This window comes from Cottoperca gobio, chromosome 3 (assembly GCF_900634415.1).
Source record: "Cottoperca gobio chromosome 3, fCotGob3.1, whole genome shotgun sequence".
In the NCBI taxonomy this organism is placed as follows: domain Eukaryota; kingdom Metazoa; phylum Chordata; class Actinopteri; order Perciformes; family Bovichtidae; genus Cottoperca; species Cottoperca gobio.
Genome location: NC_041357.1, coordinates 3590429 through 3615676, shown reverse-complemented (window position 1 = coordinate 3615676; position 25248 = coordinate 3590429). Strand labels below are relative to the sequence as shown.

At 40.5% G+C, this 25248-nt stretch overlaps 1 protein-coding gene across 1 annotated transcript in view; it reads right to left on the bottom strand.

Annotated features, from left to right (window-relative positions):
• LOC115023769 (neural-cadherin) overlaps positions 1-25248 on the bottom strand; it is a 312681-nt gene that overhangs the window by 4258 nt on the left and 283175 nt on the right. Inside the window, 2 exon segments of the mRNA XM_075074155.1 lie at positions 3997-4151; positions 19902-20146. Of these exon segments, the coding sequence (XP_074930256.1) occupies positions 3997-4151; positions 19902-20146 (400 nt within the window).

Sequence of the window (25248 nt, the reverse complement as noted above, 5' to 3'; positions counted from 1 at the left end):
TTCGATCAAAGCCGTGATATTATGCAAGCTCTTAAGTACTGTCGAGTGCTTGTGGGTTATAGTGGCTTTGGAGAGAGAAGATAAGGACTTTGCGTGGGTATAATTAAAACACTAGAGCACGCTCACAGATACACACACAGTATTCTATTATTCTTTTCCTAATTGATTTGACTGGATCCTCAATAAAACTGCTACCTTGCATTCACCGCTAAGTATTTTCAAACAAAAGTGAAATCTTAAAAAGTATGAAGGTGGACCTTTACGCAAACACACAGAGCACAGCTATATAGTGTGCTTCTGTGTTAACCCTTTAATGTTCTGCTGAACACATCTGGAGCATAGGCTGCATATAAGAGGTGGACGTGGTCACATGATGTAACCCGTTGGTTTGCGGACAACCATTTTAAAGCCTCAAGATCGCCATTTTGTTTTTTTTGCAACCAGAAGTGACACGAGAGAGTGGAACTAAGTACAACCGAATAACTTTTAGGCAACTGAAACGTAATAATCAACTTTTCTGAAGTGAAAACACACTTTGAAAGGGTTAACACCCAACAGGTCTTAATAGGTGCCAAATCATTTTCTAAAAACAACATAAAACAGTCATTTCATGATAAATATATATAAATTCACAATTGAATATTTGCTACGCAATAAAGAACTTCTGATCGTTCATTGTTGCTAACATGATACATTTTATTGCATTATATATATGCTGACAAAATGAACAAGTATGAGTTTCTACCGTCTAAAAACATGATCTACTAAACAGTTGAATCATCATTTAGAGGTTGTGATGCTCAGATAATGAATTTATATGTATAAATATGTAAATGTCTGTATGTATACATGAATAATGGGATTCCATTATTCATTTGATTAACAAAATGACCACCATATCGGAAATAAATGGTATAAAGCTGGTTTTGGTGTCAAACGAAGCAGAATTAGAGTAGAGTAGAACAACATATCCAAAATCCGGCAAAACATTTTTTTTATATGTATTTGAATATTTTTTCTTTTTCGGCATTAATACGTTACTGTGGGGCATAAACATTTTTCATCAGCTACAGATGTAGAACAGATTCAGGACTTGTATGAAGGAATCAAAAACAAATGTATACCAGTTGCCAGTGTTGCTGAATCAAAGGCTCTGAAGAAGTTAGATGATTACTTACTGAAGTATAGAGAATCGCTTGCTGAGAGGTTACCAACAGCAAAGTTGTGGTTGCAATATATTGAATATGTGGAAACTTTGAAGGTTTTCATTCGCGCTGAAAGAACCGGAGATTGGAACCTGCATCTCATAGCAGTTACAAACATGTTGAAGTTATTCGCTGCAACTGACCACATCAATTATGCAAAGAGTGCACGACTGTATTTGCGGCTGATGCTGGAATTACAAACAGACCACTAATACCATTGCTTCACTGAACAAGGATTCCATACAGTCCGCAGAAGCAATCGCTTCTGGGCAGGAATATGGACGGACCTTACAATTGAGAACAGGTCATGATGCGATCCATCAAAAGCAGAGGAGGACTGACTAGAGGACGGGGTGTGACGGAGACTATACGCCTTCAGTGGAACTACAGCATGCACAAGTGTGCCGGGGTCCATGATGCCATGACATCCATGACAAATGTAAAGCATAAAACCAGTGAACAACAAATGGAACTCGGGACTTCCAGGAGCAACCGGGATTTTGCTGACCTGCACAACATTCAAGAATGGTTCAACCACCACGAGCCATTTGATTTGAATGAGCCAAGACTACGGTCCTTATCTTCTGGTTTAACGGCATCCGATGGTGATGGCATAAACTGCGACAAGACAAAGGAGGTTGGGGCACACATCCAGAAGAAGCTTGACAATGTGAGCATCTATTAAAAGAAGTGATCAAGTTCGATCTTTAGATCATCTGTATCCAGGAATCCAGGTTGAAAAACAGAAAGTTCATATCCACCCAAATCATCTGTTTTATCGTCTGCTAGCTATTGTACAGAGAGAGGAAGACATGGCTCCATACTTTGGCTATGAGCTTACAACAATGCCAACTTCACTATTCAAGGACAATTTAATGCGTAAAACTATAAAGGCACAACTAGCAAAATACAAAAAATTGATGTAAAAATACAAAATATAATAGCAAAAATGGTGTGCAACCGTGTGCGGAAAAGGTGCAAGCTATGCATGTTCTTGATGGCGGGGCCCTTATTCATAGAGTGAAATGGCAGAAGAAGGTGACATACAAAGACATAACGATACAATATGCCAACTATGTGCGTGCAAGGTATGGCGACTGTTGCACCGTGTTTGATGACTACGAACAGGGTCCATCAAACAAAGATCACGAGCACCAGCGAAGAGTTGGAAAAACATGTGCAGATATTCAGCTTAGTGAATCTACAAAGCCTCACGGTGATCAGCAAACCTTTCTCTCCAATGAAAAGAACAAAAGTCAGTTCATCGCGTTGCTGAGTGGATGCTTGGAAGCTGATGGTCAGATCGTGCACAGCAGTACTGGAGATGCTGACACAATGATAGTGGAATGTTCCCTTCAATTGACAAGACAAGGAAGGGAAGTAAGTATAGTAGCAGATGACACGGATGTACTTGTCCTCTTGATGTACCACTGGAACCAGAATATGGCTGATATATACTTCCATTCAGAGGCAAAGAGATCAAAGAATGGTTTGAAGGTGTTGAAAAGTCCTTGTTAACAAAGCTGGCAAAGTAGTTACATCCCATCTCCTGTTCATCCATGCATGAACGTGGAGATGTTCATGTGGCGACACCACCTCTGCAACATATGGGCATGGTAAAACCAGTCTTTTGAAGAAGATAAAACAATCAGAAGAATTGCAGCAGATATCCTTCTTGATGACCAATCCTGAAGCGACAGTGGAACAGATTGGCAAAGCTGGTATCCGGTTATATGTTATCTTATATGGAGGCAGAGCAGATGATTCTTTGAACAGTCTAAGGTACGCTAAATACATGGAGATGGTGTCAACAAGCAAAACACCAATTGAGCCACAGAAGCTTCCACCTACAGAAAGAGCAGCATATTTTCACAGTTTGCGGGTTCATTTGCAAGTCATACTTTGGTTGAAGCTCACGAGCAATGACCTGGATCCGATGCAATGGGTTTGGAAACTACTGATACCATACTAACACCAGCCCTGACAGACTTTGATGCAGCACCAGAGAGCTTACTGAAGTTTGTCAGATGTAAATGTAAACTTTCTGCCAGAAAGCCATGTGGCAATAACAGTTGCTCTTGTCGTAAACATGGCCTGAAATGTGTAACAGCCTGTGGAGACTGCAGAGGAGAAAGTTACCCTTAACGATGAAGACAATGTTGACACTAATGAGGAAATCGTGTTTCACTAGTTAATTAAAAGTAAACTTACACCTTTTTTTATTTCTATTTTTTGCCCTTAGCACACTTATACAATTTTGAGGGGACTCTACCATTGCCGGGGGGTAGGGGTGGGGGGGATTGTGCTTATACCAGAGGTAATGCGATAATGACTATTATAGTTCATAGTAAAGTAACAATTTTCAGTAACTTAGACTTTGCATTTTCTACAATGAAGGTGAGTAAACCGTCAAAAGTCGGCATAAAATCCTTATTCTTTTACCTTTTCCATACAAAAACATGTAAAAATGTTCAAAATATTCAAACACTCATAAAACTTTTTCCCAAAGGGGATTGTTACGAATCATCTTTATACCATTTTCTTCCGGGTCAAAATGCCCAAAGACCAGACTACTAGTGACAATGAGTTTCAACTTAAAACATGTTGCACCACCACACACATGAGCAAGTCTCATTTGTTTCTTTAAAAAGTTAGCATTTAATTTGACTTTCTCTTAAAAGTGTTGGTATTTATAAATGTATTTCAATACTTTTACCATGAAGCGACATCTCAAGCGTTTGGTAAAGGCATATTAAAAAAAACTGTGTGTGTGTTTATCTGAGTGGTGTACCTGGTCCTCCTCCCCGCCTCCCTCCTCGTCATAGTTGAGGACGTTCTCCCGGATGTCCTCCCAGCCGTCGTGGTGTGCTGAGACGTGGTAAACGCCCTCTTTCAGCCCTTTGTAGCTCCTCCAGCGTGTGTAGAGGAAAATGCCCAACAGCAGCACTGGAGTTGAGAAAGACGGTTGTGAAGGTTCATCAGTGCAGACTTTAGCATTTACAATTTCAATGATTAAGATCCTTCAGCCAATTAAGGTACGGCCCCAGAGAGGAGTCGGCCTTGAGCATCATTTGCCAAACATGTGAGCTGAAATGTGATGAGTTGTGATATGATATGATAATGATGCTAACAAGATTATTTGATGGCTGCTATTTGACAAAGTATATTTCAAGGATTTAAGGACTCCACCCATCGCAGGAACTTTTTAGCTCTTTCTGGTCACAGTGTCTCCCAGAATAACAGTAGAGATGGAATGGGTCACAATGTTGCATTCAAATATATATATATCTATATATATATAGATATATATATATATATCTATATATATAGATATATATAGATATATATATAACATATCGGTTAAAGGCTTCACTGGAAGCTATCTATCATCATCATCTGAATAAAGAATTAAATAACATCATATCAGAGCTCAGCATGGCTGGCTCAGCTTTACAATTACAGATTAATACTCATGAGGCTACTTAAACCGATTCTTCACATCCTCATTCCTTTACATTTGCCAATACCTCTGTAGTTAGGGTAATTATAACTGTGAGATTGCATGACAGGCCTTGCAGGGATGGAACATCCTTTTAGATTATAGCCACTGCAGGCACTTCTGACAGTGTTTGGTTGTAAATTACATACATAGATTTAAAGAATGCTAACGATGCCTGGGCCAACGGAATCACATAATTAGTGCCGTTTTATTAGAGCTACTTACACTCCCGTTACTAACTGACAGCTTTAAAATGTGAAGTATTCACATTTAACGTGGATATGATATTGCAGAAGGTGTTAACATTGATTGGAAGTTGTATATGAGAGAACCGTACTTGAGGATTGATTGCTTTAAGTTTCACTTCTGGACATTTTTTTGTGAAGTGATTTAACTTAAGTGGAAAGCAGATTGTAGGCAGCAGAAACACACACACACACACACACACACACACACACACACACACACACACACACACACACACACACACACACACACACACACACACACACACCATGTAATTCCAACTCTAGTGTTGCTGTGACCTTTTTAGATGTCAAACAAATCCCCAGTGTCTCATCACTATCACCTCTTGCTTTAGTTAACACTTCACAACTCTCTGGCCCTTCCACAGTATTAACCTGCTTACACACACACACCCACACACACCCTCACACATCCTCACTCTTTCACGTTACCATTGTTTTCTCTCTCCCTGTAATTCTGCTGTGCTTTTTTTCTCTCAAATAAAACAACTTAATCAAAAGGACTTTCCCTCTGCAGGTCTGCAAAAGGAGAAACTTATATTTAATCATTTACAACTACACGTCGTTAATTGATTAGTTTAGCCTAACAGAATTATTTTTCAAATATATTTTTCCGCAAAGGCTGTACATAGGAAAGCTGCGTTTAATCACATTTGAGAACAGCAGCAATCACGTCCTGCCAGACTATAAATACCAGGGCTGTTCACATCCTATTAATCTGAGCTAAGACGTCTACGTGAGCGATCTGTGATATTAAACGCTTCATATATCTTTTAAACACTTGTTGCTTCTGTCTCCTTCTCCATCAACCTCTGCTTTTCCGTTCTAATCCACACGACTCTCCTCTGCTTCACAAGTAAAACCCGGCAGCCGATCCATCATGTAAGCACACCAACAGACGGCACTCAAACTCCTGTGAATTGATAACACCCCATTAAACAGCCCACCCTCTGTCAACTCTGTAAGAGTAAACTCACTCAGCCAGAAACCAGCTGCACACGACAAGAGGAAAAATCAATATTCTTTTACTGTCAACTTGTCCCCCTCACCACAACGGCAGCTTCTGGCAGCTTTATAAGATGGAATTGTTTCAAGGGATACATTGTTTCATTTTTAGAGTGGCATTATGGTTTTTAATGGCAGTGAACAAGAAGGGGGGAAAAAGACCAAGAAACTGAAGCCCAACTTTTGTTTTGGCAGGAGACACATGTGGCTGACTGCTGCTGAGAGAGAGTGGCCTTGATGTTCGAGAGGCAGTAAATTGGCAAAAACAAGGTCACAGGTTCAGTCCCCTGCCTCGGCTGAAATGGTCCTCATTTACTGTGGGGGGCCCTGAGCTTCCCAAGGACAGACACACAGTGTTGAGAAGCAGCTGGTCCAGCAGCCTGGAGCTTTCCAAAGCCAATGATAATATGAGGCTTTAAGGCCAGTCATATTAAATACTAAAAAACTTCAGAGTAGGAAGTGTCTGCTGACAGAATGAGAAATTAGTACAAATAAATAAATAAAACTTCCCACTTTAATCCTCCCATAAACTGAGAAATGGACAATAGCAAAAGTCAGGACAACATAATAACTAGTTAAAGACATAAGTCACAGGTTGAAAGGGAGAGAGTCCTTGTTTTGCTAGCCTGCGAGAAGTCGTGCATGTACAGTAAGAGCATGCAGACATGTACAGTAAGAGCATGCAGACATGTACAGTATGTACAGTAAGAGCATGCAGACATGTACAGTAAGAGCATGCAGACATGTACAGTAAGAACATGCAGACATGTACAGTAAGAGCATGCAGACATGTACAGTATGTACAGTAAGAGCATGCAGACATGTACAGTAAGAGCATGCAGACATGTACAGTAAGAGCATGCAGACATGTACAGTAAGAACATGCAGACATGTACAGTAAGAGCATGCAGACATGTACAGTATGTACAGTAAGAGCATGCAGACATGTACAGTATGTACAGTAAGAGCATGCAGACATGTACAGTAAGAGCATGTAGACATGTACAGTAAGAACATGCAGACATGTACAGTATGTACAGTAAGAACATGCAGACATGTACAGTAAGAGCATGCAGACATGTACAGTAAGAGCATGCAGACATAGTGTACAGTAAGAGCATGCAGACATGTACAGTATGTACAGTAAGAGCATGCAGACATGTACAGTATGTACAGTAAGAGCATGCAGACATGTACAGTAAGAGCATGTAGACATGTACAGTAAGAACATGCACATAATGCAAAAACACTCTTTTGTTGGCAGTTTCATACTATTTGATTGATAGCGATAACGCGACAAAAAGTTTGCAATTCACCAGCAAACATTAATGTAAATGTTACACAATAGTTACACATAATCATTTTGGTGAAAAAAAAGAAAGTGTGAACTTTTATTGCCTGATTTAAATGATATAAATGGAATAACAAATTAATTATTTGTTCCACCATCAAAACAGAAAAGTGCTGTACCAATAAAATGTATTACATTATTAATACATCAACATGTACTGTATCCCTCCAGATAACATCTCTACTCTTTCAGAGGGTAAAAAAGAAACTTTCTTTCCGTTTCAGTTTGATTGGCACACAACTGATTGGGTTAGAAATCCAATTCTAGTATAGGATACATGTACATACAATACTGCAGGCTATACAGGCAATACTCTTCACATGGACTTCATTAGGACTTTCTTTCTCTCTTGGGTTTGAAAATATACAGCAAAAAAGGCACGATGTGATGTGAGTAGGGGCACACACAACAAATCTGATCTTGAGCTGCTCTGGGGACGGTTGTACTATGTTGCATGGATCAATATCCTCTATGCATTAGAGCTTGGGCCTCTATGAGGGAGGAAATACAGCCTATAGATACATATAAGAGGTCTGTTGCTGTTTCGTGTACGGTGGTGGTGAGTTAATGTCTTTGTGTTTACACCCCACTCCCATCTGCAATGTTTGTGTGTGTGTGTGTGTGTGTGTGTGTGTGTGTGTGTGTGTGTGTGTGTGTGTGTGTGTGTGTGTGCGTGTGTGTGAGAGAGAGTAAAGAAGTGGCTGTTGTGATCTCCATGGAGAAGTGAGCAAGGAAGCTGGAGGTCAGGGCGTACAAGATGAATCTGCCCTGTTCAAAGGCTCTCCTCAGAGGGCAAACAGAGAAATTGAGAATTTGATCGGCATTGTATGTGTGTGTGTGTATGTGTGTGTGTTGGTGTGGGAGTGAGCTCTGAAAAGAGAGATTATATGTTTATTGTTTACACTGCCTCCAAGGTCCCGTGGTCTCTTTGACCATCACACTTTTTTTAAGTTTAACTTTCTCACTCTTTCTGCTTAACCTGCCTTAAACCCTCCCTCTGTCTTCTGCCTTTAACTATCTGTGTCTTGGTTTTTAAAGGGGTCCTTCACCCACTAAATGGCAATCTGTATATCACTTACTCAGCCCGTGTTACCTTGAGTTTACAAACTCTTACACAACTCGTGCAGTATAATCCAATCCACATTTATCTACTCGTATGGTCACTACTTTTTTCGCTAAAACCTTAATACTAAAACACTTCTGTATAATCAGTACTTGCACGAAAGAGTAGCACGCCTTCACAACCGTGAGACGAATGTTACGGAAGTTTTGCTGTTAAACGCATCGTGGAGGCATACGAGGAAAACGTTTTCTGCAAGAATTCAAGGGAACAGGTAAAACATGTATATAAATGTTCATTTTGATGTGGGTGATTCCTCTAAACAACCCCCACCACAATACATCAAACCCTTGGACTTTCTGATCACCTTAGACGTAACAAAATCTCAACCAAACCAATCACTTCTAATTTTCATGGCAACAGGCAACTAAAAAGCACCGCAAATGTTGGAAATAAACAGAATTTAAAGGAACACGTCCCAATTCCCAATGACTTTTGCAAGCATTGTTAACTACTAAAGGGAACATGTGTCAACAATGAAGAGAGACAAGTCAATTGAGTGTCCTGCAGAGGCCTCTCAAAACATCCAACACTGCCTCTTTATTGAAGAGCGGCTGCTCAGTGAGGCTGCATGCACCTATCTGATACGCAGGTAAATCCATTGTACCTTGAGCAGTTCAAATGGCGCTGAATGAGTGTGTGTAATGGGATTTCCAGTCAGGCAATCGATATCCGAGCTGCCCCGCAATGAGATCAGTCCCTATGAGTACATTAACACAAGTCAATAATATAGTATAGATTTTAGCCTCATCAAACTATAATTCTGTTTACTGCAGCCGTCTGTCTCCACGCGCTTGATTTATCACTGCTCTTCTTCCCACTGCTCTTTTTTTCCTGGCATCGTTTGACAGGATTTTAAGGTTAGTACCAACCAATATGTTGCTGCTAATAACCTGTTTTAGGTGTAATGAGGTTTTCATTGGTAGCTTCAAAATGACTACGTGTACGGGGGAAATGGTAGAGTTGAACAATAACACTGATTACTTATAGGTGTTGACTTTCTTTCCAGCTCACACACTGTTTAGTAACAAAAGCTACCACTCAATTGCAGTCTTCCCACAAAGACTATATTTGTTCCAAAAAAGTAGGTAAACGTGTCCCCAAAGTGTTTTAGATATGTGCCATCCGGTTAGCTCTTCATGGAATCCTAATATAATACTTTTTCCAAGGACAATATCTGTCCAATGTATGAGCTTGGTCCGCGTGTGTTCTCCATCTTTAGCTCTACAGTTTCGTTCTCAAGGTAGCTGTGCTTAGTGTCACTTTCTTATTATCTCCATTGGTCTCATTATCGAGCTAATGGTGTCCTTCTTTAACACACTGCTCTGTCTCCTCTTGTAAAGATAGTCTCAATAGTGTCACGCTTCTGTCTACTTGTATCTCAGCCACGCTCTTACAAAGACATGACTATTAATAGACCTTCACCGCGACATGCACGCGACACGCCGGGACATTTTGAACAATAGCAATACAAACAGGCAGGGAAGTTATAGTGAACTTTCACGGTGCAGATGGGAGATTTAGACAGATTAGTTTAATTCACCAAATACTTGTAATTCTGTGTGTGTGTGTTTACCCTACATACCTCACATCAGCATGCGTCTTGGATCACTGAACTTTGTTATTGACGAGTTCAGGTGCAAATTCACCTCCTAGTGTATTCGGAATTTAATTGAATCCAAAGCAGTATGGAGGTATTCAGAGATACATTTTGCCACATTAAAACATAAACGCAACGAGGGTCCGGTCCACAAACAGCAACTGCAGAGAACTGTCAACGGATGGTTAAGTTGTGAAGAATGAACTATACGTAGAGGGAAACGTGATTCTCAATCTGTTCTTATAGCAGTTCTTATAATTAACATCCTTATTTTTTAACAATGAATGAAATGTGCTTTTGGGTCACTTACAGAGAATTATCACAGACAACGTTTCAGCATCTACCAGCTCATTGTTTTGGTTTTACGGCTTCAACTCTACTGTTTGATTCACTCTCAATCATCATCGTCGTTTCCAGCAGCAGCTGTTTTAATAAAAATAAAAACTCTGATTGACCCACTGTATAAGAACCAAACGGAAAAACAGACAGTTAGTAACAAGCTAGTTAAGAAAGTAGTACATGTAGCAGTTTAAGAGCCAGAAGTTGGTGAATACTGGACTTCCTCTCGCTGGGTGGCCAGAAACATAACTCCAAATGGTTAAAGGAAGATATCAACTTTTAGAGTTGTGAGGTTTCATAAAAATACTTTTCTACTCATAGACTTCTATAGAATAGAATTATGTAATGGTGAGTTGGGTTGATGCATGAAGGTGTCATAACTCAATTTTAAATTTGAATATACTATACTAACTGAGCCTTTATTACAGCCATCCACAAATGCCACTGTTGGCGCATCAAAAACCTCTGACAAAGAATACATTTATGCACAGAAAACCAACAGAATTGTAAAGCGACCTGAAGGCAACCCCACAAAAATCCTCTAGATGTGTCCCAAGACAGTTGTCCGCAAACATCTGACACTAACCATGTCGACATATCACAACAAAAAAGGACACAATCCAAAGGGAAACGCCGCTCCAGCATAACGGCACAATCAACTACAACGCTTCCTGCAGAAAAACACATGCTGCATATTTCAATCCCAGAAACCAGAGCAAAACCAGAACAAAACCAAAGACCAAAGCAACTCTGGCAATAAAGCACAGAGCCAAAACCAGCACACAGCTGGACTAAACACCTCTTCAACACCATGCGCCTGCCACTACCTCCAGCATCAAACAAACCTCTTAACAAACTATCCCCAATGGACGAGGCAACATTTGTCACAACCAGGCTCAAGGCTGGACAAAGGCCACCCAGGAGTTGTCACTAAAAATAAGTTAACTTTACATAAAAAGTTAATGGGTGAAATGATAAACTAAATGTAACCAAACCAAACAGGGGTGAAGACAAGGGAGAGAGAGACTGGCTGACTGACACCAGTTTATATAATCTTGCAGCCAGACCTGGTGAGCTGAATCTCTGTGAAGACGCGTCTCTGGCCACCAGGCTCCTAGAGGGAGAGGCCTGCTCAGAGATGGTCATTACAACGTTAATTAACTGGCCAACAAAAGCCTCTGATATTAATCTAAGTGAACGTTGGTATGAACTGCAACTCACTAAGTGGAGAGAGAAGCTTCCACACATTAGCTCTGAGCAGTTGAGGACTGAGCAGAGGTTTCCATCCATAACAAAGAAACCAAACATCCGAGGCCTGTAATCACCCAAAGTACCATCAGCAATCATGTTTTCTGCCCTGTCCAGCGTTATCTATATGCCGCTTGAAAGCAATTCTGCATCAACATTTTAAATGAATACGAAATATTCTCTCTTATTTATCCAGTGGTGTATTACAGCTTGTAAAAACTGTCAGATGGACACACAACTTTCTCAGTTTGACCCGACTTCCACTGATGTTAGTCAGCCAATGTTCTGCCTTCAAGTTCCATTGAAAGATTAATGAGGTGGAAAGTCTATCCATCTACCAATCTTATCTTGATTAGGATTGCAGAGATCCTGAGCTTATCCCAGCACTCACTGAGTGAGAAGCAGAACACAACAATGGATGCAAGTCAAGTGTTGCTTCCATAGTTCCCAGATGGCAAACCGATTAATCCAATTAAAGTTTCTCCCCAATAGTGTGTGCACTGAAAAAGTGCTTTTGTGCATTTTCTACTATTTCTCTGGCTAAACCAGCTGACGCCCCTTTGTGTGGTGTGGCCTTTCTAATCTTCTTTGAACATAATAATAACTGAAATATAATAGTTTAAAGTCCAACTGAAATTCGGTCATCCCTTTCTGCAGTCCACAAATGGCACAGCTTTCTAAATGTATGGTAAATAGAATAAAAAAAATGCTTTCAACGCTGCTACTTAACCGCAAAGTCCCAGATTTGGTTAAGGCATTAGGAGCTTTGTTGCATGAGCCACCCCTCTCTCTCTCCCTGTCTCCCCCCCTCTCTCCCCCATTTCTACACTGTCCTCTGTCGAATAAAGGTGAACATGCCCTCAACATAATAATAATAATCTGTATTTGATTGACAGAGGTTGATTTCAGAATGCATGATGAGGAATCACTGCATACATTTAACCCTGCTGCTACATTCACATGTACAGGCAATTTCAAAGCAAATTCCCCTGGGGGTAATACATATTTAATTCAATTTAGAGTCTCCATTCCACTTAGCATACATTTCAGCAGACTCATGTACAGTATGTCATGGAGATCTTTATCCTGTGCGGATTTTGACTGAGCGGACAATTTGTTCCCGACTGGGGAAGTTCACATGAACATGAACATTTTGACTTGCCGAGTTATTATTACTCAGCAACACGGAGGACAAAAGTAAATGTTGGGTTGATGGTAAGAAACGTTTTGTTAAGTCATGAATTGCATAAATTCTTTGCTCATGTAATCTGTAATAAGGTCTAAATAAGCATTAGTTGCATTAGCACTAACACTGATCACAAGTCAGGTAAAGCAGTATTTGAGTGTTTTCATGTGCGATGCTAAATCATTCAGAAAATCAGCATTTGTCTCGTCAGCTTTAACATTTGTTTCAATGAAGTTGAATGACACTGGATGTGTTTGTATGGCAATAAGGTAAAGGTTTGGAGCACACGTCTTCCTAAACACCTCACTGAGTAGAATAATATGAATTCACCTTCCCTCCACAGAAAAAGCAGACTTCCCTATCAGACTAATCATCTTCTACTTACATTGTTTGGGTGAATCATAATGTACTCACAGCTCCACATGATATAACTGAGTATTAATGTACTTCCAGCTGGAGAGATTTGGGTATTCTGCAGAATATCTGGTTGGAGGCTCAATGAGAGGCTGTCAATGCTGTGTTTAGTTAAAACGGGTTTAGGCCCTGAGCTGGCTGCTGTGCTGTCAGACCACTGACATTTTGCAGCAAAGATTGACTTTACTCTTATAATTTAAGTGAAATTGACTGCTTTACTTTTGGGCATTGTAAGCTCATTGTCTTGATGCTGCTGGGTTATGTAGATCGCTCGGGAAAAAGAGATCGTAAATTCCAATGGGAGAAACTTCAATAACCATTATAATACTATTCACTTGGAAAACAATTGTGCACATTGTCCAGAGTTTCCCTTTCACACAAGTAGCACAGAACAGGAGATTGTCCGTGTCAGAAGTGTTCTCAATATACTACTCAGTGTTGTTTAGGCGAGGAGTGACGGCTGGGTGGAGCGTGCAAGAAGCAGGACATGACGCTGATAACATAGCTGCTTTGTAATTTGATCATAAACAACCATCTGTCTGTCAAATGTCTGACCATTTTGTCATTGGCCCGTACTGACAAAAGATCCCGAATCTAATCATCCCTCCAATTTTTATGTTTCCGCTTTTGTGTAAGTGACCCTTCTTCTTTAACCTTGGATGCTTGTCTTCTTCCGGATGCACGGCAGCAGTAATAGACTTGTCATCAACACGGCCACTTGCTCGCCGGGAATTCTCCGGACAATGAGCAGCTCCATACACACAAGGGCTGAATCGGACATTACACACACTTTGTACTAGGGAGCTGGAAAGGTTATTTACAAGTGATGAGGTTAATTATTCTCAAAGTCAACTTAATATCGTTATTAATATTATTTATTATATCTGCTGCTTTCCGTTGGCTGCCAGATCGAGTCCTATTTTATGTGAACAAAATTTAGTTTGAATCCATCTCGTGTGCAACACTAACATTTCAATCTTCCTCCAAACAATGCACAGAGATAACCTTGGGAGCATCTTCACCTTGAAGGAGTTTGCTGTGATAGAATCAATGCAGCAATGATGGAACTGACTGCTTATCTCATCTGGGAGAGAGATTGTCGGGATATATTCAGTATGTGACTCATTTACCACCATCTGTGTCCTTAATCTGGTATCCTTCTTTAATCTCTGCGCACTGAGTCTGTAGCACCGATTACGGCCCCACAGAAACACCATCGTAAAGATTATCACAAATTAACCAAATATTCTTTTACAGGTGATCATTTTACAAATGAGGCCAATTGTTTTCAGACATATGTTCTACTATCCTAATATCAGTCACTGAACTACAAGTTCTCTTTACAGTCACACTGGTGGAAATGTAGCGTGTACTCTTGTCAACATGACTGCTGCCCGTATCAGAAATGTTCCGCTATCCCAGGGGTCGGGAACCTATGGCTCGCGAGCCATATATGTGGCTCTTTCGATGACGAGATATGGCTCGCAGACAATTTTGAGCTGACATTTTTAAACATGATTAACAAGTAATATATAATTATACTGTGTCATTTAGAGTAAAACATTTAGCAGCGGATTTTGTTTTAGTTCTCCCCTCTCCTTTCCTCCACTCCATCTCTGACTGTAACTGTGTGCGTGTGTGTATGTGTCTGTGCGTTTTGTGTGCGTGTCAGTGTGTGTAGGGGGCGGAGCCCTGCACTTTTCGAAACAGCAGAGGAGAAACTGCGCAAAGCAAGCAGTAGACCAGGGGTGTCAAACTCAATGACAGAGAGGGCCAACATTAAGGCATCGTTTCGGGGGTGAAGCTTGGAAACTGTGCAGCGCTCACAGAGTCACACTTTGCTTTGAGTGTGTCGTTACACTGGAGGTAAACAAGCTCCATTTGGATGTTCACATGTGCTGTTTCCACGTCAACTGCAAACGGATTGCTGAGCAGTTCATGGCAGTCGGGAACACAGCGGTGGAGATGGTTTGTCAGTGTTTGGAAACACGTAGTGACCAAAGTTTCCTGCTGCATCAGAGTCTCTCACAGGCAGCTCGGCTTGGAAAGCTCTCACTGCATCATACATGTCCGTGATCACACGGCCCTGAAGCTGCAGGTTTAACAGTGAGATGCTTCGTTATGTCGCACAAACAGGCCAGCTCACATCCACACTTTTCGTCCCAGAGATCTGTGGTGAGCCATCGCACCGCCATGTTCAGAATGTATCTCCTCAGGAAAAGACTTACATTGACTCTTAGAAAGTTTCCTGTCTGTGTTACGGTGCTTATTACATGTTCCATCTCCAGAGCATCCTGGTGCTCTTTTCATCACATCGCAGGCTCTGTCTGTTGTCAGTCCCGGGGCAGTTTAATTTCTAACACATTTAGATACTTCCTCAAATATGTATTTTCCTGTGGTTGTGCCATGCATTGATTTAATTACCAAAACCAGCGGGCCAGTTATGATAGACATGATATTTTCTCGCGGCTGGATATAATTGTGGCCTTGAGTTTGACACCCGTGCAGTAGACACAGAAACGTGCACATAAATTAGATAAATAACATAAGCGGGGTTCCGTGGGGGGTTACAGACAATGGTAGGGGAAACACTGATAGCGCTTTTAGTACTCGGAGACGTGATATACTTAAAACTCAATTTCATTAAAAATATGGCTCTCAAGGAAATACATTTAAAAATATTTGGCTTTTATGGCTCTCCATGCCAAAAAAGGTTCCCGACCCCTGCGCTATCCATTTGTTGCTAGGGTGATTAATTGTTGAATGTACCATGATGGCATGTTCTATCATAGACCATTTAATGTAAGAAATGACATGACTCATCATAATTCTCACTATGCTTTCCTATGTTTCCATGTTGGTTTAAGTTTTGTCTTCAGGGTTTCACATCCCAATGATTTGCAACAGAATGTCTTGAATGTCTCTTAATGTATATAGATAAGTGATAGTGTTTCAAAACTGTCCCTACTTGCAACTATTACGTGACAAAAATCAGACCATACGTACATATATAGATAAACATTCACTGCGATGGATTGTATATCTCAAATACGTATTAAGTTAATTCTCTTATCATACAGTACTGTTCAGTCTCATCTCTCTACAGAAAAATTGACGGGATTCTTCTAAATCAATAAAGTTTAAAATTCAAAGAGATCTGCACCGCAGGTATGAACCCTACTGACACACAGGAAGTCTTGCGTTGTCCCCATAAACAAACACAATTGTTGACGGTGTCCTGTTCAATTAAATTTCAATAAAATTTCCTGTTTTCACAAATGCTATTTAATTACCTTCATCCATCATTTTGAAATACAATACTGTTCTCTTATAATTGTTTTTAATTATTAGTCAGACTATAAATATTGAGGTCTTGTTAAAGAATATATTTATCTTGTACTTTAATTTCGTCTTAAGTTATTCGTACAGATCAGTTAAAATAAACTTAAACTTATTTTACTGAATTGAACTTTCCTTTCCAAGTGAAAAGAGTAAAACAGGAGTTTCATTCATTCATCGAGTATCATTCACTCACAGCAGTTCTATGTGTTGCTAGAAAATAGATGCATCAAATCTGTACTGTGGAAAGCGGCAGGAACGATTCCATACGGTTCCAGCAATACAGGCAAGTATTAAGTTCAGAACATGGTGAGAGAGAAATGGCAATAGAAACACAAGTAGAAGGTGAGGAGGTGAACATTAAGCGGGGATGAGCCAAAATAAGAAAACTAAATAAATGAATTCCCTTCCAATCGATATTCAAGCAACACGATACATTCAGAAGGAGAGGATATTAATCATTATTATTGTCAAGAGATAGCCGATTGGACTTTGACTTGGTGCAAGAGCCACGCTCACATTTCTCTACAAGAAACTTTGTTCTGAACCAGAGGAGTACCCTGGGGACTGGTACTGGATCAGCACTGCCAGCCTCCCACTTCCATCAATGCTAGAATTACAGAACAACTCCAAGACTTCTCTTTGGGTGAAACTGGTCAGACCAGGGCATTAACTCAACTTCATTAATAAGAAATTGCAAAGTCACTGCATCTAATGTTATCTGCTATTAAAGGGTAAAATGGTTAAAGAAATATATATTTGGAAAAGCAAGAGAAAAGACTGAAGACAGAAAAAGAAACATCCCGTAACAGCAGTCCTGAAGGTTCCCTCAGGTTGATTTATTTTGGATGTTATGTCTACATTTGTATTTAAATATGGAAAATCTTATCAAATCTGTGTCCTCATGGATTTAAAAGGCAAAGTCTCCAGCCATCATGCAAGCAGCTCTGCTTTGCTTTGAGCTAAATGCTAACAGCAGCACGCTCACAATGACAACGTTGACATGCTGATGTTACGCAACATGTCACTTTGGTAATGTCATTAGTTTTGCAGGTATTCGGTCTTAAACCGATTGGACAATTAAAATATTAACCTGATGATGCCGCCAGGGTAAAAGAAAAGGGATCAATGAAAATATTTAAAATGATGTATCAACTTTTATGGGGATCCATAATCCAATAGATGATGAGAACTTTCATTCAATACCACAACTGTCACCCTCATGGTGGCTAGAGGAAAGTCAGGGGGTCACTAAACTTTGCATTATTCATCCTCTGGAAACAATGAATGCGAAATAGAAAATGTAAAAGCAATCCATCCAATAGTTGTTGAGATATTTCAGTCTGGACCTAAATCAATTTAGACTCTCTTCAGTCACATGCTATGATGCGTTCATTTCAAAATGTTGCTTCATAGAACCCTTCTGTATATATTGTCACTTTTCAAAGTTGACCGTACAAGACTGGACAATAAGATCAAAGAGAATGATCTAATATGAATTCTGCAGTGGATTTTGTCTTTAATCTTCACCCATCATAACGTCTAATCTATCTTCAGCACTGCAACGAGAGAGTTGCTGCCCTCCTTTTGTTCTTGCTATTCAAACATTTGGAGTCCGTACAAGCAATATTCCCATGCTGCTACTTAAATTTCAGAGTGAGGAACGTTTGACCGATCGAGCGCGCAATGTTCCACCGATTGAAATTACTACCAAAGCCCCTGGAGCATTGATCTCTATTCCTGCAGGTTTGGGTAAACAGCACCCTATACGCCTACAAATCAAGTAATTAATGCTGAAAACGGAACACAGCAGGATCAAGGTCGGATGTCACATTTAATATGAGCACAAAGCCGAGTCTGGAGAGAGACGTTGTGGAATGAAGGTGAGAAGAAGAGAAGGAGAAATGATCATTTGAACTGTGTCTGGCTGGTCTCAGGGTGGGAAGGAGGTGCCCTCTGAATCACCAATGAGACAAGCAGACATGGCCAGCAGCAGCGTGACATTGAAACATTCTTCTCAGCACTACATATTTCCTGCTTTCCCTTCTCTCACGGTGTTGTGCGCTGCCTCCGCTTTGTAATATTTTCAACTCCCTCTTGTTTTCCTCTGGTATTAGGGCCATGTCCTGTTTTATTCTGTACTCCTCTGATCTATTTTCTTCTCATGTGTGGCGCTCTGTCTCATACTGCTCTTTACTGTTCTCTTTTATTTCCCTCAATTAAACAAGGGGAACATGTCATCGTACTGACATCTCATTCTCCGTGTACGACTGCGCCTGAGGCGCTTTCTCAGCAGAGGATCCTTTAGGAATAGGAACACAGAGCTAAAGGTAAAGGCATATGCATATGCATATTCAACAAGCAGAACAGAGAGGCAGACAGAACAAATGTGGATTTTAACATTAGACAACCAGACATCAGTGTGTTGCAGTCCATCCACCCACAGGCCAGAGGAAATGCGTACCACCGCAGAAGTTTAGTAGCTATAGTCCTAACCCACGATTCCTGTGTAGAAAGCCTGACTATAGTGAAAACTATTGTCAGTTCATCACTGGCTTTAAGCTGTATAATACAGTTCATTATCAAAGGGAATGCAAATGAAAGTCAGTCTTTTCTGTGCCTGGCAAACTTGTTGTTTCATATACTGTTATTCATGAACCCCTTTTGTTGAATAGGGATTCAAAAGTTGCTTCTTAGCCCTAATTCAAGGGTTGACAAAGTCTTACATTGTGGGCCCCTTTCTCAGACCAAACTGAGATAACTGTGTGTCCCTTACAACTCACCCCCCATCCTTTTTTAAAAAGGTGAAATTAAGGGATTTCTGACATTTTGTAGTGATAATCTTGCACTGAGTTTTGGAACTACAATTCCTATAATGCTTTGGGGGAGGTAAACAGGAAGTATAATACGCCAATCTTAGTTAGCTGTGGGCTACAACTATTTTTTGCACCAGTCCAAAAATGGCGAATTAGCTATTAGCCGTTTCTGTTTGCGTTGTACCCATGACTGTACAGACAACTGTCACTGGATTACTTTGTTACTATGGTGTTTCTCAAGCAAGTTCTGTGATCTCTAGGAGTGTCTTCTTTTTACAATTTCTAAGCGGATTAATTGACATTTATTTGTAACGGACATCGATTTGATGTAAATTGAGCAGCCACCGGGCACTAAGGGTTTTTAAGTATCTAAATTGCTTCCTTGTGCTGTCACACAGTCACTGCTGCTGTTTCCAACCTTATTGGTGAGTGGGCCAAACTACAATAAGATGTATATGACTATACTAACTATCTCTTCATTACTGTATATGTAACATGCAGTGCAATAGCTACCTAGTAAGGCCATGAAGCAGATACAGATGGCAAAGAGGGAGCTGAAGCTCAGGCCCACGTCCTCCCGATAGATGGCGAGTGTTGTCTCACAGTGGCGTCCTCTGTAACCCTCGGGGCAGTGGCAGGTGAATTTGGAGGGTGATTGGGCCACGCAGGTCCCCCGGTGACAAGGCCGTGTAGCACAGAGGGTATAGACACAGGACTTTCTGGTCCCGTTCACACGGATCATGTGGCCAGGAGGACATCTGCAAAGAAGGGTTGGACAGGGACAACAGGGTGAGGAGGGAAAGAGGAAAACAAATGAATGTAAACAATGAACCAACAAACTCACCGTTTATTAAACTAAAGACTACATTTTTTTTTTAAATCAATCATTACGTGAAAGTATCCAAAGGTTGTTTAAAAATGATATAAAGTCAATATCATTTGAGAGGAATTCATATGTTTAACAAACTAATTGTTCTACTTTATAATCGTAAATACATTTACATTTGAATGTCAACATGTAGATTAAGATCACCTGTGTGTGCGTTACACCAGATTTGATTGGATTCAGCAAATCAAAACAAGTAAATAAAAAATCATATTGAACAGTTACAGTATTAGAAGATAAAAGATGATTATACAGGATTACAAAAAAGTTCTTATTAAATATTTATTACTATTCCCCCCACAAAAGAAAAAGGGAATACTGTCCATGAATCAGCGACTCCACAGATACATCAATGGAGATTGAACCGTGGAGATGGAAAATGCTGACTGCGGCACTGGCAGTAACAAGGATGATTTTATGCAGACAGGGGCACATTTTCTGCCTCACTTCAGAAAGCGCCACTATAATTAAAAGCTCATTTGGGTGTAACAGCTCAAACAAACATTTTATGAGCCCATTAATTCAGGATCCCTTTCAGTGTCTATGGAGCCAGCTCAAGGCTGCACATTCTGATGACATCAGAGATGATTCTTGCCTCTGGTCTCTGGAGATTTGTTCATGCTTATAAATATTGACTCAATTTGACTATGAAACAGCAATATTACATTCGAAATTGCACAATATTTTATCTCATAACTGTTCTACCATAAATGAATCCAGATGAGATACTAAAGGGTTAATTTACTGTATCATCTGCCAACCTCTGTTTCCTATGAATTATGGTCACATAACTCTAGCGTTTTATATTCACTGGCAACATTTCGGGGGTTTGGGTTGACGACATCCCATCTCTATGCCCTCTTTCAGAGCAAGTCATGTGTAATATGGCTTTGCTAGATGTGTCTTACCTCAAAAGAAGGCTACAGATCATCAAATCACTCACTACTTACTATATAGGCCATTTTGTAGTGCTGTCAGAATGTATAGGGAGAATTATTATACCCATAGAAGTGGACGTAGTCACTGTGACGTCCCCACTTGGTTTGAAGCCTTGAGTTTGGGCTTTTGGCCGTCGCCATCTTGGTTTTTTAGAATCAGGACTAACTAGCATTTGGACGATAGGGTGGAGCTACGTACAACCGAACGCTGACATTTTCCAGCAACCAAACTGTTACAATTAACTCTCCTGAGCTGAAAAGTTTTTAAAGTTCTAATACGAAAGCATGGACAACACCAGGGTAGCGACAGTTTTAAATGTCCAGCTATCTCGATAGCACGAGAGAAAAAACTGACCTAGCTGTTTGAAACACAACATTTTGAAAGATAATTAACTATGTCATGACAAATGCTCAGCGCTCAGTATTCATTATGCCTGGTTGGAGTCTGTGTAGGTGTTGAATGCCTGTCAGTTATCTCGAACACAGTGCTTCTCTTTTCTCTGCTGTCTCTTATCATTGCTTGTCATTAGCCATGACTGGAATCAGCGCTCTGCGTGTTTTATCATAACCCAGATAAGCATGCATGCTCACTGACAGTCATTAGCGACAGGTGTGGTGTTGTGGGAGTACTTCAGATCAGATTAGTTTAAAGATACATCTAGCTCAATCTCCAGCTGTCATACAATTTGTGTGTTCTGTTACACCTGAGAATATGCAAAAGAGATGCTGATTATGCTGCAGATCAGCTAGGGTCCCTCCAATTAACTATAATAACAAAGTTTTGCTCTGAAAACGGTGCTTTTGTAAAGTAATATTCAGCACTAAGCCGTGCCCCCCTTAGTTACTGTTGCTATGCATGCCGAGCTTTGTAATTTTTCAAACAATGGATCTTGAATTTCCCACAGAACTACACACAGGCTTCTCCCTTCAAGGCAAGGACTGTGTCAGCTAAAATGACAACTGGGGCTGAAAATATTTGATAAACTCTAAAGTTAAAGTGTATAGCTACAGTTAGCTAGCTTTAGCTAAGTAACAAACCCAAACTGAAAACAACTCATTCCCTGATGTCTACAGCTCACTCCTTTTAAAACCAACATTTACATTTTAAAATAACCAGTAAAAGGGTCTTAAATGTGCACTTGATGGCTACATACACGATATCATGAAAGATTGAGACTAAAGCTGCATGTCTCAGGCACAAAGTCAGCATCAGTCACCACTTCATAATTCATGAAGAGAACATGTACATTAGCAGCAGTTGTTCCTGCTGTATCGAGCTAAGTAGCCCTGATATTATAGGATATTATAAATAAAAATGTAATCAAATATCACTCATTCTAGAATTAGGCTACCCTGTTTTCTTTAGAAAATATACTTGTACATGCAATGTACCGGTTAGATTTGTGCTTGAGGATAAGGACAAGCAGATGAGGTGAGCAAACATAACGCTGCTGCTGGTGACTAATGTCAGCCGCACACTGAGCTCCGCACTTTCTCAACTGTCTCGCGAGCAGTAGCTAACTCTATCTCTTTCTGGCTGTCTGCCTGCTTGTGTGTGTCTGTGTGTGTGTGTGTCTGTGTGTGTCTGCTCATCGCGCTCACTCTAGACATAACAAATGTTATGCGGCATAAGTAGCCTAAATAATTAAATAAACACAATCACAAACAGCAGTGACAATAGCCTATTTCTAATAAATATAGTGGATGGATTTTGAAATTTGATTGTGGAGGGGGATCGGGGGAATTGCACCTCCAGGAGAACAGCAGGGAGAGATGGATGGGATGCATATTTGATCATTTATCAGAATCAGTTCATTTATATAATATATTCTTTAAAGTAGATTATCTGTGTGTTTTCTTGCCAGATTCGCTTGCAGCGTGAAGAGAAAATAGACCAGACGCCAAAACTCTGGCTAAAGATCATGAGTCAGCCGGCCTGTGTGAACGGCCCAACACCCCAACAAAGGAGTGGGTAGCTCTCCCGTGTCACAGTGACCAGTACCGTTACCCTATATTCTGATACAGCATCTTGGTTCCTACAGGTTGGAGGGGTCAAACCAAACGTAACTTGTAATCCCAAAGAATAATGTAGTTATCCAACAATTTGCTTCTTGGCCTTGAAAGTAATGTGGAGGAATGAACAGCTTGACAGATCCTTTTAAAAATACAAATAAAAAGTAACAATAACAAATCAGTGTTTGAGTTTATTTGAGCCAAGGGGAGAAGAATTATTCACACTACAGTATGCTATTTTTCGACTATTTGACTGTGACCCGCCTGAGTAATCAGGTATCAAACACCGAGGCTTGGAGGACTCGCTGCCAACACTCACTACTCTCTAATCAGCTTCCAAGGTCCAGGTCAAGTGGGGGAAAGAGAACAAGGCAAACCAGCTAGCAGGGTGAGGATGGAGGGGGAGACTGAGAGTGTGTATTTGTGTGTGTTTATGAGTGCGGTTAGGGTACATGGCTTAAAAAACTGAGCAGGAGTGAGCAAGATAAGAGCCATGGAAACCACGAAATGTTTGGGGCAAAGCGTGTGAATGAGAGGCATTGTAAAAGAAAACAAACATAGGTTGGTGGATGGATGATGTGGGTGAGTGGATCAGAGGAGTGGAAAATAAGGTAAAGGCAAGATTAAAGGCTAGGCTGCACAGACCGAATGAAGGCTGATGTTTCCAATGGCAGGAACACATTGCTGAGATCAGTGCATGTGGCTAAGAGCACTGTGTGTTTGATTCGGTCTGTGCCGCGGGAAAGGGTTGTTAGTTTGCTGCGGATTTTCATCGCACAACGTTTCCCATTTCCCGCTGACAAACAAATAACCCCTCGCACAGAAAGTCACACAGTAGTGTATGCGAAATGTTGATCAAGCAAAAGTGTGAATCCCATCAGGGTCAGAGTGCTGTGGAAATAATTTATTTTCACCTCCAAAATTTTAGGCATTTAGCTTAGTGACTGAGCAGATGGGGCTCACTGCCTTATTCATTGCCTTTTAAAGGGAGACGTTTCTGTTGCTGAACTCACTGGCTCTTGTGGGGATTTCAGTTTTAAAAGTCTCCCCGAGGCCATGTTCAGACTTCCAATAACCGCCAAACCCCAGTCATAATGCAGTGGATTGCGTCGTGGCAGAGAGCTCCGGCAGAAATAAAAAATCGACTTTTGCTGCAGTGTAGTCTCGTGTCAGCCAGTGAGCCCCCCCGTTGGCCAATCGTGATCCTCTCAAACACACAGAGAAAAGTCATTGTGACTACTTGCCGGGGCTGTACCATCCTCCCTCAAGAAGTACAAACTGCATCATCCTGTAACAACTACGCCTCACTGCTGTACATCATATACTGTATATAAGAAGTGGACGTAGTCACTGTGACGTCAACCATTTGTTTGTGGACTATCATTTTTGAAGCCTAGCATCTGCCATTTTGGCCATCGCCGTATTGTCTTTTTGCAACCAGAAAACGAGAGGGTGGAGCTAAGTATAACCAAATACTTAATAAGACATTTTTATGCTACAATTGATTTTCATAAACAGAAAACAAACTGTGAAAATGTTAAAATTCTAAGAAGAAAACACAGAAAGACCCAAACAAGAAAAAGCCATGGTAGCGATATGTCACTCACAAGGTAGCCCCGCCCCAAAGCTTAGTCTGCTTTATCGTCAACTTAAACTAAGTGGGCCCACAATTTACTAAATGAAAATCATGATGTATTGAAGAAGCCTTGAAACAAGCTATTGAGAGTATACACTCATTAGGAAGATGCTTACACAGGTAAGTGAGAAGTGGGGTCATTTTCTCATATAATCAGACTTCCTTTTGCAACGAGTGGAGTTTCTCCCTGCTGGCTTCAAGAGAGAATGCAGGTTTAAGGCACTTCCTCATTGGCTTCACTTCACACACAGCTTGGTGTACATCCAAGTCCAGAATTTCTTTAATAGTTTTAAGTGATACACACAAATTGTTTAGTGCATTTGGAGTTTATTTTGACAATTCTGATGCCAAAATCCAGCAGACTGTTTCACCCAAAGATGTGTGCAG